The 15,863-nt window shown below is 38.8% G+C and overlaps 1 protein-coding gene across 5 annotated transcripts in view; it reads right to left on the bottom strand.

The window, feature by feature from the left end:
* PLEKHA1 (pleckstrin homology domain containing A1) overlaps positions 1–14,887 on the bottom strand; it is a 57,050-nt gene extending 42,163 nt beyond the window's left edge. For 2 of the 5 annotated variants that reach the window (XM_068548692.1, XM_068548696.1), the window contains exons 1-2: positions 14,638–14,883; positions 1,065–1,225 (exon numbers count right to left, since the gene is read on the bottom strand). In XM_068548692.1, coding sequence (XP_068404793.1) covers positions 1,065–1,205 — 141 coding nt within the window. In that variant the 5' untranslated portion in view covers positions 1,206–1,225; positions 14,638–14,883. Of the gene's footprint in view, positions 1–1,064; positions 1,226–14,637 lie in introns of all 5 variants that reach the window. The other 3 variants (XM_068548698.1, XM_068548693.1, XM_068548694.1) reach the window with 3 other exon arrangements.
* Positions 14,888–15,863: the final 976 nt, after the last annotated feature.

Genomic DNA, 15,863 nt, shown 5'->3' with positions numbered 1-15,863 from the left:
TGATTACTTTTTCAACTGTCTAGTATTTATCCTAGTTGTTTTTTTTCCTTTTTTATTTTATTTAATTTTTTTACTGAAATACGGTTGATTTACAATGTTGTGTTAATTTCCGCTGCATACTTATATGCCATATACACACATATACATACACATTCTTTTTTATATTCTTTTCCATTATGGTTTATCTCAGGATATTGAATATAGTTCCTTACAACTCAAATTCTATATGAACAAATATAAATGCATTAGCATATATTTATTTTGTCTAACCTAAAATCAGTATTGGGGAGAAAAGAATACCAGACCAGTTGTTAGGGGATCTGGTTCCTGCTCTGTGAAACAGAATGGAACCTCCTACCAGTCCCTGCTCCTCCTCAACTTTTCATTCCTCACCTGCACAGGTCGTCCACTAGACCAAATCAGCTTAGAAGTTTGCTAGGGACTCACCTCTTGCTTTGCACATGCTTCCTTGCAACATACTTCTCAATTTGAATAAAGAGTTTCACAGGTAGAGAAAATTTAAAACTACTCAACAGATGATCTCTAATCCAAGGCCACTCACAGATCTTAAAACTGGGATTCTAATTTTTAATATATGACATTTACCTCCAATAATTTGCAAAGCAACAATAAAATCAAATTCACGAGTGGCCAACACTCAAGTCTGACACTACAAGATAAAAGGACTATACATGTGCAAGAGTGTCAACTCGTTTAAGTAGTTTATTTACCAAAAGATAGTAGTCTCTATCTTAGAGACAGTATCTTAAATTTAAACGATTCAAAAATTTTCTACCAGAGTTAAGAGTTGTCCCTCCCAAGGAAGGGAAAACATAAATACATGCGTAAATTTTTATCAAATAAACTGAGTTTCATCTTCTGAAATTTATTTAACACAGTAGGCGTTGGGGGTACAGGGCAAGGAGAATACAGTCAGTAGAAATAAATCTAAACATATTTTGTTTAGGAAGACAAATCCTAACACCTCCATAGTATATCAAATACTTTCATAATTAAAACTCTTGTATGCTGTTGAAGAGGTAACCCTTTGGATTTTTACAAACCTGTGGATTATCCATGTACCATACAAAACTATCTTCTCTGGTATCCAGTATGAAGTACCTCCGAAGAAATTTCCCACTGTTTTCATTTTCTTCAATGTCTAGAAAACCACAAATGCGATTCTGACGATCCACATAAGGCATTTCTGTGCTTGAACATTACACTGTAAAATAAAAACATTAACAGTAAGTACTTCTCAGTGGACCTCAAGCATAAAATGTGCTATGGTATGGTTTACTCAACAAAGAGCCTACTTTCCAACATGAGGTGGCGGCTGGTTAATGTGAATACATAAATCATGGGCAAAAATCGCTTGAAATGAAGCTTATCGTGAGTGGTTACCAAATGCAGCTGTACAGAACTGATGCGGACGAAGGACAGCTATTCATGTCAGCTGAATAACTTACTTAACTTCTCACTATGAGTAGGCATCATCATCCCCATTTCACAGGTAAGAAATGTAACACTGAGAAGGGCAAGTGCCTTTCCAAGATTAGTGAACTAGCAGGTAATGAATCAAAACACGAACCCAGATTCTTGGACTCCAGAGCTTATATCTTAATGTTTACATCATCCTGTCACTCTAAAACCCTTGGTATTATTAAAACCAAAATGAATCAAAATAAAGTAAGCTAACATCATGAAAAGAGAGATAAGCAGGTATTATGTGCCCCCGAATGGAAGACACAAACATCACCAATAAAGAGCATATAACAAAAAAAAAAAAAAAAAAAGGTTTATCTCAATCTGATCAAGTTTCTAGATTTCCCTAAGTCCAGCTTCCGGTTCACAGGAAACAAAGAACACAGAAGAACATATTAAACTTCACCACAGGTATTCAATCAGCAAAAGTGGACCGTGGGAAACATCAGGACCAAAAGCCCAGTTTCTTCAGCAAATAAATTACTACAGGAAAAAAAAAAAAAGGAGAGAGAGAGAAAGAGAAGTCACAGATTAAAGGAGACTTCAGAGGCATATCATATTCTGATTCTGAAGGGCTGAAATTTTTGTTATGTTCATTAAAGTTAAAAACCATGGCTTGGATAAAAAGCAGTGTTTCCATCCATTTTTCTCTAAAAACTGTAGATATGTGATTCCCTCCTGATGCGATGCAAATCTGCAGACTATTCCTACTCCAAAGGTACTTCTACAGCCAGCGCCAACATCTTTCGGCAGGTTGAATTATTTACGTAACTATTTTTTCGTTTAACTCACAGTGAAAATTCAATTAGAATACACCCTGATATACTGCTTATCTAAATCGCTACTCTGTATGCAGCCAGAGAAATGGTGAAACACGCCAAAAAGTTTGCTTTAATTAATTTATTTATTTATTTTTGGCTGCATTGGTTCTTCATTGCTGCACATGGGCTTTCTCTAATTGCAGCGTGCAGGGGCCGCTCTTCATTGCGGTGCGCAGGCTTCTCACTGAGGTGGCTTCTCGTTGCGGAGCACGGCTCTACGTGCGTGAGCTTCAGTAGTTGTGGCATGCAGGCTCAGTAGTTGTGGCTCGTGGGCTCTAGAGCACAGGCTCAGTAGTTGTGGTGCACGGGCTTAGCTCCACGGAATGTGGGATCTTCCCGCACCAGGGATCGAACCCGTGTCCCCTGCATTCGCAGGTGGATTCTTAACCACTGCACCACCAAGAAAGTTCCCCAAAAAGTTTTAAACAAAATTATAAATTAAGTTTGTACATGTGTGTTATTACAGATCTGGCACTTGGAGATAATTTTTTAATGAACTTACCCAAAGTTCTAAAAAAGTTCTAAAATGTAATCAAAACTTGGAAAATTAATACACTATACTAACACATACTGCAGGTAAAAACTGTCAACTTGTGTGGTATGCCATAAGGAAAGACACAGGCCAAAGGAATAGAATTGAGAGCCCAGAGACAAACCCATACATCTATGGCTAACTGACTTTCAACGACAGTGCCAACATCATGCAATAGGGAAAGAATAGCCTCTTTAACAAACGGTAATGGGACAACTGGAGAGCCACGTGCTGAAGAATTAAACTGGACCACTATCTTACACCATATACAAAAAGTAACTCAAAATGAATTAATCTAAATATAAGAGCTAGAACTATAAAACTTCAAGAAAACGTAGAGGAAAATCTTCATGGCCATGGAGTTGGCAATGAATTCTTAGATGTGACACTGAAAGCACAAACAACAAAAGAAAAAATAAGACAAATTGGACTTCATAAAAATTAAAAACTTTTTTGCATCAAAAGACATCAAGAAAATGAAACAACAACCTACAGAATGGGAGGAAATATTTGCAAATAAGGGTCTAATATCCAGAATATACAAATAACTCCTACAACTCAACAACGAAAAAACAAACCCAATTAAAAAATGGACAAAGGACTTGAAAAGACATTTCTCAAAGAAGATAAAACAAATGGCCAGCCAGAACACAAAAAGTTGCCCAGTATTATTTGTCATTAGGGAAATGTAATCCAAAACCACAGTGAGATACCACTTCACACTCACCTGGATGGATATAATTAAGAGAGGAAAATAATAAGTATAGGCAAGGATGCGTAGAAATTGGAACCCACCTACATTGCTGGTGGGAATGTAAAATGGTACAACAGCTGTGTAAAACAGTTTGGTAGTTCTTCAAAAGTTAAACATAGAATTACCATATGACTCAGCATGTCCACTCCTAGGTATATATCCAAAAGAATTGAAAACAGGTACTCAAACACTTATACGTGAACGTTCATAGCAGCACTATTCACAATAGCCAAAAACTGTAAACAACCCATATGTCCATCAACAGGTAAATGTACATACATACAATGGAATATTACCCAGATACAGAAAGGAATGAACTACTGATACAATATATCCAATCAAAATTCCAAGATATTTTATAAAAACTGACAAGGTGGTTCTATTATATATACTGAAATGCAAATAACCTAGAAAAGCTAAAAGCTAAATCTATTTCCTAAAGAACAGACTGACATTACTTGATTTCAAGACTTACAACAGAGCTACAGCAATAAAGATAGTGTAGGATTGGTGAAAAGATATAATAAATCAATGGAACAGAACAGCATCCAGAAACAGACCCATACAGATACTGTTAATTTTCAACAAAGATGTCAAATCAATTCCAAATATAGTCTTTCAACAAATGGTGCTGGAAAAATTAACTATGCATGTGGAAAAAAATTAACTTGAAATGGGTCAGAAACCTAATGTACAGTTAAGCTTCTGGAAAAAAAAAAAATATATATATATATATATACACACACACACATATATATATACTGATATATTCTTTTAAAGACATTTATATATACATATAAATAAAGTCTTCATGACTTTAGGGGTAGACAAAGATTTCTTAGATAAGACACAAAGAGCCTAAACCATATAATGGTTGATATAATGGACTTAATCAAAATTAAAAACTGCTCTTTGAAAGACACCAATAAGAAATCAAAAGATGAGCCACAGAACAGGAGAAAATATTCAGTATACATGTATCTATCAAATAACTGATATCCAAAAATAGGCAAGGAATTATTACAATTCAATAAGACAAACAACCAAATAGGAAAATAGGCAAAAAAATTTGAACAGACAAGTCAACAAAGAAGATACAGTTTTTTAAAAATAATAAAAAAGAAAGAAAAAGGAAGACATACAAAAAATAAATAAGCACATAAAGATGCTCATCATTAGTCAGGAAGATGATACAAATAAAAACTGTGAGATATCACTACATACCTACTAGAATGGCTAAAACAAAAACAAACAAATAAAACCCTGACAATACCAAATGCTGGCAAGGATGTGAAACAAATGACCAGTCTCTCATATTGCTGGTGGGAATGCAAAACGGCACAGTAACTTGGGAAGACAGTTTGGCAGTTTCTTAGAAAGTTAAACGTACCCTTAACAATATGACCCAGCAATGCCACTCCTAGGTATTTATCCAAGTGAACTGAAAACTTATGTTTATACAAAACCTATATGCAAATGTTTAAAGCAACATTATTCATAATTGGCAAAAAGCAGAAACAAACCAAATGTCCTTTAACTGGTAAATGAAGAAACTGTGGTACATCCAATACAATGGAATACTACTTAGCAAGATAAAGGAACAAAGTATTGATACACACAATATGGGTATTTTGTTAAATGAAAAAAGCCAGACCAAACGGCTATAGGGACAGAGAACAGATCAGTGAGAGGGACTGACTTCAAAGGGTAATTTATGGAGTGATGGAACTGTTCTGTATCTTGATTGTAATCGGATACACAACTATGCATTTATCAAAAATAGGCTCAAATACCACACAGAGTAAGCTGTATTGCATACAAATTTAAAAAAAACAAAAACAAAAACTACAGTGATAAAAAACAGATCAGAGTTGCTAGGGCTTGCGACAGAAGAACAAGAGAGAACAACAACAAAAGAGAGAAAGAACAAGAGAGAAATTTTTTTTGGCAACATAGCTATTGCATATCCTGATTGTGGTAGAGCTTATATAATTACATGTATCTGTCAAAACTCATAGAACTATACACTAAAAGAGATAAAATTTACTGTATGTAAAATTATACCTCAATAATGCCAAATTTCTTTTAAAAAAGATGCCATATATACTCACCAGAATGGCTAAAATTAAAACAGATTGACAACACCAAATGTTATCAGAGGTGTGGTGCCTCCAGAATTTATGTACTGTTGATGGGAATGTAAGATGGTACAATCACTATGGGAAAAGTTCTGGCAATAAAACCAAACATACACCTACCCTATGACCCAGCCATTCTATTCCTAAGTATTTACTCAAGAGAAATGAAAACATATATTCATGCAAAGACTAATTCACAACTATTAGTAGCAGCTTTATTCATAATAGCTACAAACTAGAAACAACCCAGATGTCCTTTATCAAAAGGTGAATAGATAAATAAAATGTAGTATGTTTATACAATGGAATAGCAGTCTACAATATAAAGGAATTCCTACTGCATGCAACAATATGGCCAAAACTCATCAAATTGTAAAGTTTAAATGGATACAGTTTATTGTATGTAATTTAAACTCGAAAAAGTTTTAAAAATCCAGCAGAATAAAAAATTCATTAATAAATTTGACTACAAATAACTTTTTAAAAAATATTTTGCATGGCAAATCCTGATCAGCAAGTGAAAACCAGTAGAAAATACTTGCAGCTTATATTACAAAGGGTTAATCTCCCTAACATTTAAAGAGTCTGCAAAAAATGTCAAGGGAAATATATCAAAAACTTCAATAGAAAAGTGGGCAAAAGACATGAACATTCTACAGAAAAAGACATAAAAATGACCCTCAAACAGATTGAGACGCTCAACTTCACTCATGATAAGAAAATCCCAAAATGACATATAATACAGTAGGCACTGCTACCGACACCAAAAAAAAAAAAGACAACCAGACTTCATGTGTCTCCTTGTGGAATTTATACCATCTATAAAACACTTATGAAAAAAAAAAATGTACAAATACCTGAATCTAGATCTAACTACCAATTTATAGGAAATAGAGAAGACAGAGAAAGAACACATTAAACTATATCACAGAGATTCAAATAGCAAAATTCAAACTATAATTAGTTTCTCAGGACAAACAACATGGCTTCTTCAGAAATAAATTCCAAGGGAGCAGGGAGAAAGGAACTGGAGGAAGAACTTATAAGTTAAAAGACCTGAAAAGACATAATCACAACATGTGGGCCTTATTTAAATCTTGTTAACAACAACACTGAGTTATCTAAGGAAATTGAAAATTTGAATACTGCCTCATGATATGAAGGAAACAGATATATATTTTTTCAGCGTGGTGATGGTATTGCGGTTATGTTACTAAGAAAATGAATCCTCATCATTTAGAGGTATTTATTCATACAGAGGCAAAACATTATCTGAACACTCTGGAAGGAGGGCTGGATGAAGGAGGGATGGCCTGGGTGGGCAGTTGTCGGGGCTAGATGATGGGTACTGTAGTTATACAATCCTGTCTACTTCTGTGGAAGTTCACAATTCTTCATTACAAAAAGAAAGGTTAATAAGAACTTTTTTTCATGAGAAAAGTTCAAAAAGAGTCTATACTACACAGAGATACCATTTCTCATCTATGAGACTGGCAAAAATTCAAAAATTTAACAACCTACAATACTAGTAAGGCTGTAAGAAAACAGTAACTCTCTTATACTGCTGGTGGGAATGCAGAATGGTAAGACCCTACTGAGATGAATCTGGCACTATTTAACATGTGCATTTACCCTATGACCAGCAATCCTACTTGCATTTACCCTATGACCAGCAATCCTACTTACTGTAATTCTGAAACAACTTTATGTAAATGATAGTACTTCAGGTGCATCATAGGACAATGTAAACATACTGATGCTATGATTATATTTAAAGTAAAATAAAACAAATTTTGTTATTAGGAACCTAGATTTTCACAGTAAGAGAAAAAACGTACAAATACAAAACAAAAGGAAAAATTCTATACAATGCATCTGAATTAGAGTTAGTATGAACTCATGATCTTTGAAAATATGATAGTAATAGAAAATCATCACTTTGCAATTCCAATATAATCACTGATTTAAGCAAGAGTCTTCAATGAATACTAATACCACTAGAGAACAGGTTGTTAGGGAACAGAATATTCAGTCTCAAAATTTCACCCCAGTGTTCTCACCAATTACAAAGAGGAAAATGTACGTATATGTATCTTCACAGCGGTGACATCTTACAGCCCCCACCTTTACCAAATGATTTAGCATCTAATGAATCTAGAAGCCAGGGACTAACGGATATCACTTCTCCTCTCTAAATAGACCACACACTATATGATTCCACTGATCTGAAATATCCAGAATGAGCAAATCTATGAACACAGAAAGTAGATTAGTAGTTGCCTAGGAGTATGGGGGATGGGAGGGAATGAAGAGTTGCCTAGAGATGGGAGGGTACAGGGTTTCTCTTTAAGGTGATAAAAATACTCTAAAACTGACTGTGATAACAGTTGCACAGTTCTGCAAATATATTAAACACCACTGAATTACACACTTTGAGTGTATTATTCCTCAACCAAGCTGTTTAAAAAAAAAAAAAAGAATTATAATTGTTTTTTATCTTTCATTCCAGAGCACATCAGAAACCTTAAAAAACATTTCCGCTCCCAGACCTCTGAATGTTGTAGTGTCCCAGGGGATGGTCTTCTCTATTTACACTCAGTCTCTTGGTGAGCTCACTCATTCACATAGGTCTAAATACTGCTATCTCCAGCCCTGGACACTCTGCTGGACTCCAGACTCATGTATACAACTGCCAACTCTACGGATCTACTTACTTACCTAACAGGCCTCTCACACTTAGCAAACTGAGCCCAGATATACCCCCTCAGCAATCTGTTCCCCTCTGTCCTTCCCATCTCAGTAAACAGTCACTCCCTTCTTCCAGCTGTTCAGGCAAAATCTGGAGTCACACTTGATCAAGACTTCTTTCTCTCATTCCATGTCCAGTCCATAAGCAAATCCTACTGGCTCCATCTTCTAAATATATCCAGAATCCCACCATTTGCATTGCTGCCACTCTGGTCCAAGCCACCATCACCTCTTAGCTGGATTATTGCAAGGGCTTCCCTGCCCCCTTCACTCCATTTTCAATACAGCTGTCAGAGTGATCTCATTAAAACGTATGTTCGAGTGTTTATTCAATATTTGCCAAGCAAATATTTAAAATTAATTTAATCCTTATAACAACAATTTTACAGATGAGAAAACCAAAGCACAGAAGATTTTAAAAATAACTTGTCCAAGGTCACATGATTAGGAAGTGGCAGAGCCAGGATCCAAACCAGGGGAATCTGGCTCTAAAGCCCATGCTCTCCAGTACTATAAAATGTCACTCTGCTCAAATCTCTTCAACTTTGGCTGCTTATTAAAATTACCTGGGAGTTTTTTGAAAATCCTGATGCCTAGATTAGAGCATCCAGACCAATTAAATCAGAAACTCTGGAGATGGGATCTAAGCATCAGTACATTTTTAAAGCTCCCCCAATAATTCCCACATTCAGCCAAGGTTAAGAACCACTGTTTTAATGCAACCCCATCTCATTCAAAGTAAAAACCAAAGCTCTTACAAAGACATACAGGCTTCACCTACCCCCCACCCCAACCTGTCCCAGTTCCCCCGCCTGATTACTCATCTAGCCACTGACTCCGACTACACTAGACAAGCTCCCCACTCGGAGCCTTTTAACTCAAATGTCACTTTCTCAGGGAAGCCTTCTTGACGTCCCATCTAAAACTGCAAATGCTCCAAACTGTCCTGCCACTTCCCATCTCCCTTCCCCACTTCATTTTTCTCCTTAGTATTTATTGCTAACAAACAATATCATTTACTTATTTACCTATTTCTTGTCTGTTTCCCCACACTGGAATGTAGGCTCCATGAGAGCAGGGATTTTTTTTCTATTTACTGTTGTTTCTCCAGTGCCTAAGACAGTGGCTGGAACATGGAAGGGACTCAGTAACAATTTGTTGAATGAAAAATTAAGGGACCCATAATTATTGCATCAAATATTAATGTTTAAGTTTCCAGACAGAAAGCCGCTTTTGCCTCATCTGATGAGAAATGGCCTAGCAAACGATTTAATCGACTGGTTTGCTTAGATGATGGAAGGAAAAAGGTTCGCTACTATATTTCTGTTTGGATTTATACTTTCAGTAAAGCTAGTATGAGGTAAGAACAGATAAAACTGTGTAATTAAAACCTCCACAAAATCTATCCTTCAGCTTTACTTGTGCTCTAAGGGGGCAGTTAGATCATACAAACATTCATAAATTAACACACACAGTTAACACTTCATCAGTCAGGAACCATGAAGTAAGTCAAAAAAATAAAAACAAAACAAAAATCAGAAAGAGACAAAAGAAAAAGAAAAATTAAATTCTGCACAGTGAGACTTCATTAGGCCCACAGGACTTCACTACTGAAGTCCTGATTAGACGCTGAACGAGACTAGTCTTGTCCCAAAATTGTCAACAAACACAAAGCTTAAGATATACAGACATCAAGGATCAAACATCTGTGGAGTCTGGCCCCAACACCCCACACACACCTCAGGGCTAGGGTACTCTAACCAACGTCTTACCGTCATTCCACTCTACACGAGCAGCTGACAGAAGAGAGGGGAAAAAACGACAAGTATTCCAAGTGTTCAGGGAGAAGGAAGGTGATGGTCACCCAAAAGCAGTGGTAGGGGGCCCCAAGAGAATCATTCACCAAGATCAGAAGTGCCTACAAGAAGGAGAAATTGTCACCTCTTTCTCCAGTTCAATGTCTGCTTATGAAGCAGACTGAGTGACTGACCCTGTGCCTATTTGAGCAAGGGGGACAAAGAGAATTGATGAGAAATGGCAGGGCACAGAAAGGGAGCAGACTTAAGCAGGCTGCAGGCCACCATCTGACAGCAAAAGGAAGTAAGTTTCCAGTGGATTAAGTGTAAATTACAGAAGGTAGCTGGACTTGAGCTGTTTTGCTGTTATCAAAAAATCTGGCTGCAGAGAGAAACCCACCTTACCCCCAAACATTCATAGGAACCAGCAAGTAGACTGAGAGGACAGAAATGAGGAGGAGGGAGGGAGTGTAGGTTGGTAAAGGTTTACCCACAGCAAATTTCATATCCAGGGACTGCGCAGTGGGGAGTCTCCCTGCAAGATCTCACCAAAAATTCCAGTTTGGAAGCCTACCACTAGACATTAATGGCTCGCCACTGTTAATCAAGAAAAGGCTTTAATAACAACAGGTAAGAAATAGTTGCCTCTTCTAACTAGTCTCTGTTCAAATACATCCACAAAGAGGGAAAAGAAAGAGGTATCCAGGGAGCATACCACAATCCCTCCCCACTCCAAGTGCTTCAGGGAATAAGTGGCCAGATACTGGGTTAAAGGAGGAGTGGAGCTTTAATAGGAGATTGAAGGTTTAAACTGAAATAGATTAGACTGGAGCTTTTAATCGCTGTAAATGATAGAAAAGCTACCATTTGCCCATGAAATCATGAGGAAGCAGAGAGAGGGAAGATCCAACAAAGCATAGTTGAAAGCAGTCAATGTTGAAAAATATAACTGTCTTAAGTTTGTTCTCACCAAGCTCAGACTGCTCAATAACCTGACATAAGGAACAGCATTACTGCCCTCAGTAATGAGAGGAACACCTGATGTGGAAATTCCCATGGGGGATTTACTGTACCCAGCAAGATGCTACATTACAAGTCCTCTGAGACCACTTCCAGTTCTAAGTGCCTGTGATTGTCCTTTCTTCAAGAAGAGGTTAAACTGAATCCAGAATCCAGATTTCAAGGGTTAAACTATTAAAGGCTAGGCTACCCGAAGGAGTAAACCCACAACTTTCTGAAGAATAAAATTATCAGACTGATAAGTCTGATAAGGGTTCCATGTAGGAAAAAGTATTTAAGACTTCAATATTTTTAAGACTCTAAAGACTTAAGTGTTAAAAAAAATCCTAAATGACTTTGATTTTTCTTTTACATTCAACAGAAATTCCAGTTCAAAGAATGTTTATGATTTAAAATCCTCAAAATACCATCTTCCTGAATCAAAGCAATTCAACTAATCAGAGGCTTACCAAAATAAACAGCAAGCACATGTTTGCTTAAATATCTTCTAGGAATTACAAACTCACGTGTTCTTTATCATACAGCAACTACTGGGAAAAAATATCACTCAGAGTTCAAATGGTTTAATGTCACTCATTAAGCGTAACAAAATCCTATTGCTGCAACAAATACCAACAATTTTTATTTTTAAATTAAAAAAATTCCATACATTTATGTTTCTAAAAATAATTAAGCATTGCAGACAAGCATCTAAAGCTACCGAAAGTTTCTACCCTAAGAACTCTTTTCTGATACCCGTCAATAAATTTCCAAATGCTAGGTACTTACAAATGGTCAAAAGAATTAAAACTAAATGTTAATATTTATCTCCTAATAAAGCCATTTTATTGTGTCATTGCAGAGCTAAATGAGAGAATCACCTTGAAATTTAAAATCTAATTTTAATATTATCAAAAGCAAAACGCTCAAGCATGTGAAAAAGTAATAAAGCTGAGGTAGTTACTGCTATAGAACTTGAAATTTTCTGTCTAATGAAGGCAGTGTGAGTAACTACTGTCACATCTGAATAATTAACTACATTTTATTCAGAAAACTATTTATCTTCCTCATTCTTAAATGACAGTTATTTAAACAAGAACAATTATTTAACATCAAACAGTACTTCAATGTCAAAGCCCGACTTAAATTATGCTAATAAATTACTTCATGGATTTCATTCTGGATTACAAACTATCATCAGTAGAAGTAACTGTGGGTTTTGCAGTAGGAATGTAAGAACTTTCAGGCTTAAATAAAAGTCTTTTTTTTAAAGCTGCATTAAATGTTTTTTGAGAAAAAGCCCTATAAAAATATAAAATGTTTCCATCTTTCCCAAGTTATTCTCCTAGGAGTTTTCAATATCACAACCTATATATTAACAACCGACATGTGAGTATTGCCCACAGTGACTTTTTAAAGAAAATAACTCTGTGCTATTCTTCATGTCCTTAAACAATTCTAAAACAGTCCTTCCGGCTTATGAACTCATGGCAGTTTCCTAACAATTGTATACTTATCCTGTTTTACTGTCTCTCCTAGTCTATGACAAACTCACATTTACACACCACCTCTTTCCTATTTTGCTACATTGCTAAAACTAGGGGGGAGGGGGATACAAACCTGCTACTTCCCCCCCTTTCTCAAAAGCAACAATAAAAATACTAATTAACAAGATAAAATGAGGTATGAAGCAGTTTCAATACATATAAATCACATATCCTTAACGTCACCAAGTTATCCTCTGCTTACCACAAAGGACAAATGCATGGCCATATCCTTTGATACAGGTACACTCTTCAAGAGAATCCTGTCAATGGATACACTGCAGGGTTTACAGCGCTATAAAATAAATTAACTATTAACTCAAATTCTGCTAAGCTTAAATACTCTTGTTTAAATACATAAATATTCTAAAATGTAATTTCCCCTGGGAAGACATGGCCAAGTTAAGGATTTAAACTAACTCTACCTGGGGAAATATCTTTTGCCACAAATGTGTTAATATGAAATTTTGAGTATGAAAAGCAATAGGCTTTTTAGTCAGAATGAACCTTACTATTTTTTAAATAACAATTCTTCAAGTTCTTCTGTGAAAAAAACATTTAGTTTTACAAAATGATTTTTTCAAGTTTTTCTCCGAATCATATAAAGCTTACCCCAATTTTGCTGTAGAGAGTTTCAATGGCATTAAACTAACATAGAAAGTGTGTAAGTTGAGTGCCTGGGGGGAAATAAAGCAGACAGATCAGTAGTTCTTGGATAAAAGACTATGGTATAAACCGCATAGTGCGCTATTGGTTCCAGTCGTTAAGCACACAGGAAATAAGATTTTCTAGCTAAAAAAACGAATTGACAAACGGAAACGACTCCGTTACAGCAAAGAAAATCTTATCAAAACCAACAACGATCAATCATAAAATAAGAAAACAAGCATTATAGGATTGTAAGGTGAAATCGGAGGGGGAAAAAAATGGCCCAAATTGCCTGACTATATCTTCTATAAGCTCCTCTTGGACCTGCCCCCAACAGAGCGATCGAGTTTCATTATTTAGGTGCCCAGCCGGGGGCAAATGCTCTGCTGTTGGGCACAGCATAACTAGAATTCTACCAAAGAGTAAACACGACTTTCATTATGACAACACTTTCCCCTCTGATGGACTATCCAGGAGAGTCAATAGAAAGCATCTGAAATAAACCACAAACCACTCAACATAGTCCCAAAGCGGTGAGACTGGCAGCTGGCCTCTAAGCTTAAAGACCTGGGTTCTGGTCGCCTCCTTGGTCCTACCTGCGTGACCCTGGACAAGTCACTTCCAACTTTCGCACTGGTCACTGCACCATTAAGGTGCGAGGGTAAAGCACTAATACTGCAGGATGCTAGGGCACAGGGCGGAGTCGACTTCTGACTCGGCGAGTCCTAAAGTGAAAGCGCATTAAAATAATACAAGACGATGCCCTAGGCAGCTGAGCCCCCGTGAGCTCAGCCCTGAAGTCGAGCCATTCGACAGGCGTCGCCCGCCGGGAATCCCCCGACAGCTGGCCGGCCGCGCGTCCGGGAGGAGGGCGCGACGGTACTTTTTAGCAGAGCCACCGCACGGCTCCTCGGCGACGGCGACCGCCGCCGGGCTCCCCACCCTCCTCGGCCGGACGCCGCCGAGGACCGAGGTCAGGAAAACAATAAAGGAAGGAGCCGCGGGAAGACGCCGCCGCCGCCCCCTCCCGCCACCCAGAACTCGGCGCGCGCAGGTGAGCCGGCCCCGCGGCCTCTACCAGGTGCAGCCGCGCGGGCCGACCCGCCAGGAGAGAGGCCTCGGGGGCGCAGCCCGCAACCCCGCGCCCCCACTGCCCGCGGGCCCGCACTTACCAGCGCCCGCCGGTCCCTCGAGCCTCCCAGCTCGCTTCAGCCGGCGCCGCGCTCCCGGAGCCCGGCCCCGCTCACCCCGCCCCGGCGCGGCCGCGCTCCTCACGCCGAACTTCACGGCGGCCCTCGCCCCGGAGCACCGGCGCCGCCGCGGCCCCTGGTCCCACAGGCACCGAGCTGCCGGGAGCGGCGCCCACGACGGCCCACCCGCGCACTGCGCACGCGTGCCCGCGCTGCCTCAGCCCCCAGACGGCGGCAGAGATTCCAGAGCGGGCACTCCCAACCCGAGGAGACTACAAGTCCCGGCAGGCCCCGCGCGGGTCCAGGAGGCGTGGCGGGCCGGGTTAGGGGGCGTCTTCCTGGTTCAGGGGCGGCGGCCTCGGGCGCGTCTGGGGGAACCGCGCGCGGAGCGCTGGGCCCTTGCGCTGCGGTGCATCCTGGGATTCGTAGTTTTCGAGGACCACGGGGCTTGGCTCGGGGTTGGAACTCGGGGTTCTCTTGTGTCACCGCCTAGAACTTCCAGGCACAGGGATCTTTAAAAATAGCCTTCATTCGTTTGCAGATAATTTGTTTGCAAGCTGTCCCATAATCAGTCCAGGAAGTATAAATTCACAGGCTGCTGTGTGACCTGGGGAAAAACGCTCTACAGCTCTTCGCGCCAATTCTTCTAACAATTTCTCTCTCCCTAGAACTGTATCTGCACCTCCTACTTAATAGGACACGAGGCTTAGAGAAACTTAAAGAATGATTAGTCGGTATTCGATTAGTCGAAAGGCTGGAACATAAATATGTATTATCATGAATATTTACTCATAAATATTTAACCTGTTTGTTGAGCACGTGCCATGCCAAATCCCGTTAAGAGGCACTAGACACACACTTGAGAACAAGATAGATGCCGTCCTGACCTCATGGAGTCTGCAGTCTGTAGTGGGAGCTAGTCCTTAAACTAGCAAGATAAACACAGATTTTAATGCAATGGAGAAACTAAGCAAGTTAAAGAGATAGTGGGGGAGGAGGGGCTCTTTAGAGAGGGTCGTCAGGGAAGGCAGTCTGACGAAGTGATTTTTGAGCTGAAGCCTGAAAAAAAGAATCATTCAGGTACACAAAGAGCTGGGAAAGGACTATATGCCACGAGTTGGACAGTGCATGGCGCACACTAGGCTCGCAATAAATATTTGTTCCGTTTGTGTCCTTCTTCCTTTCCTTCTCCAACAAAATCTTTAGGA

The sequence above is a fragment of the Eschrichtius robustus genome, chromosome 7 (assembly GCF_028021215.1).
Source record: "Eschrichtius robustus isolate mEscRob2 chromosome 7, mEscRob2.pri, whole genome shotgun sequence".
NCBI lineage: Eukaryota > Metazoa > Chordata > Mammalia > Artiodactyla > Eschrichtiidae > Eschrichtius > Eschrichtius robustus.
This window is presented reverse-complemented; position numbering and strand designations above follow the sequence as displayed.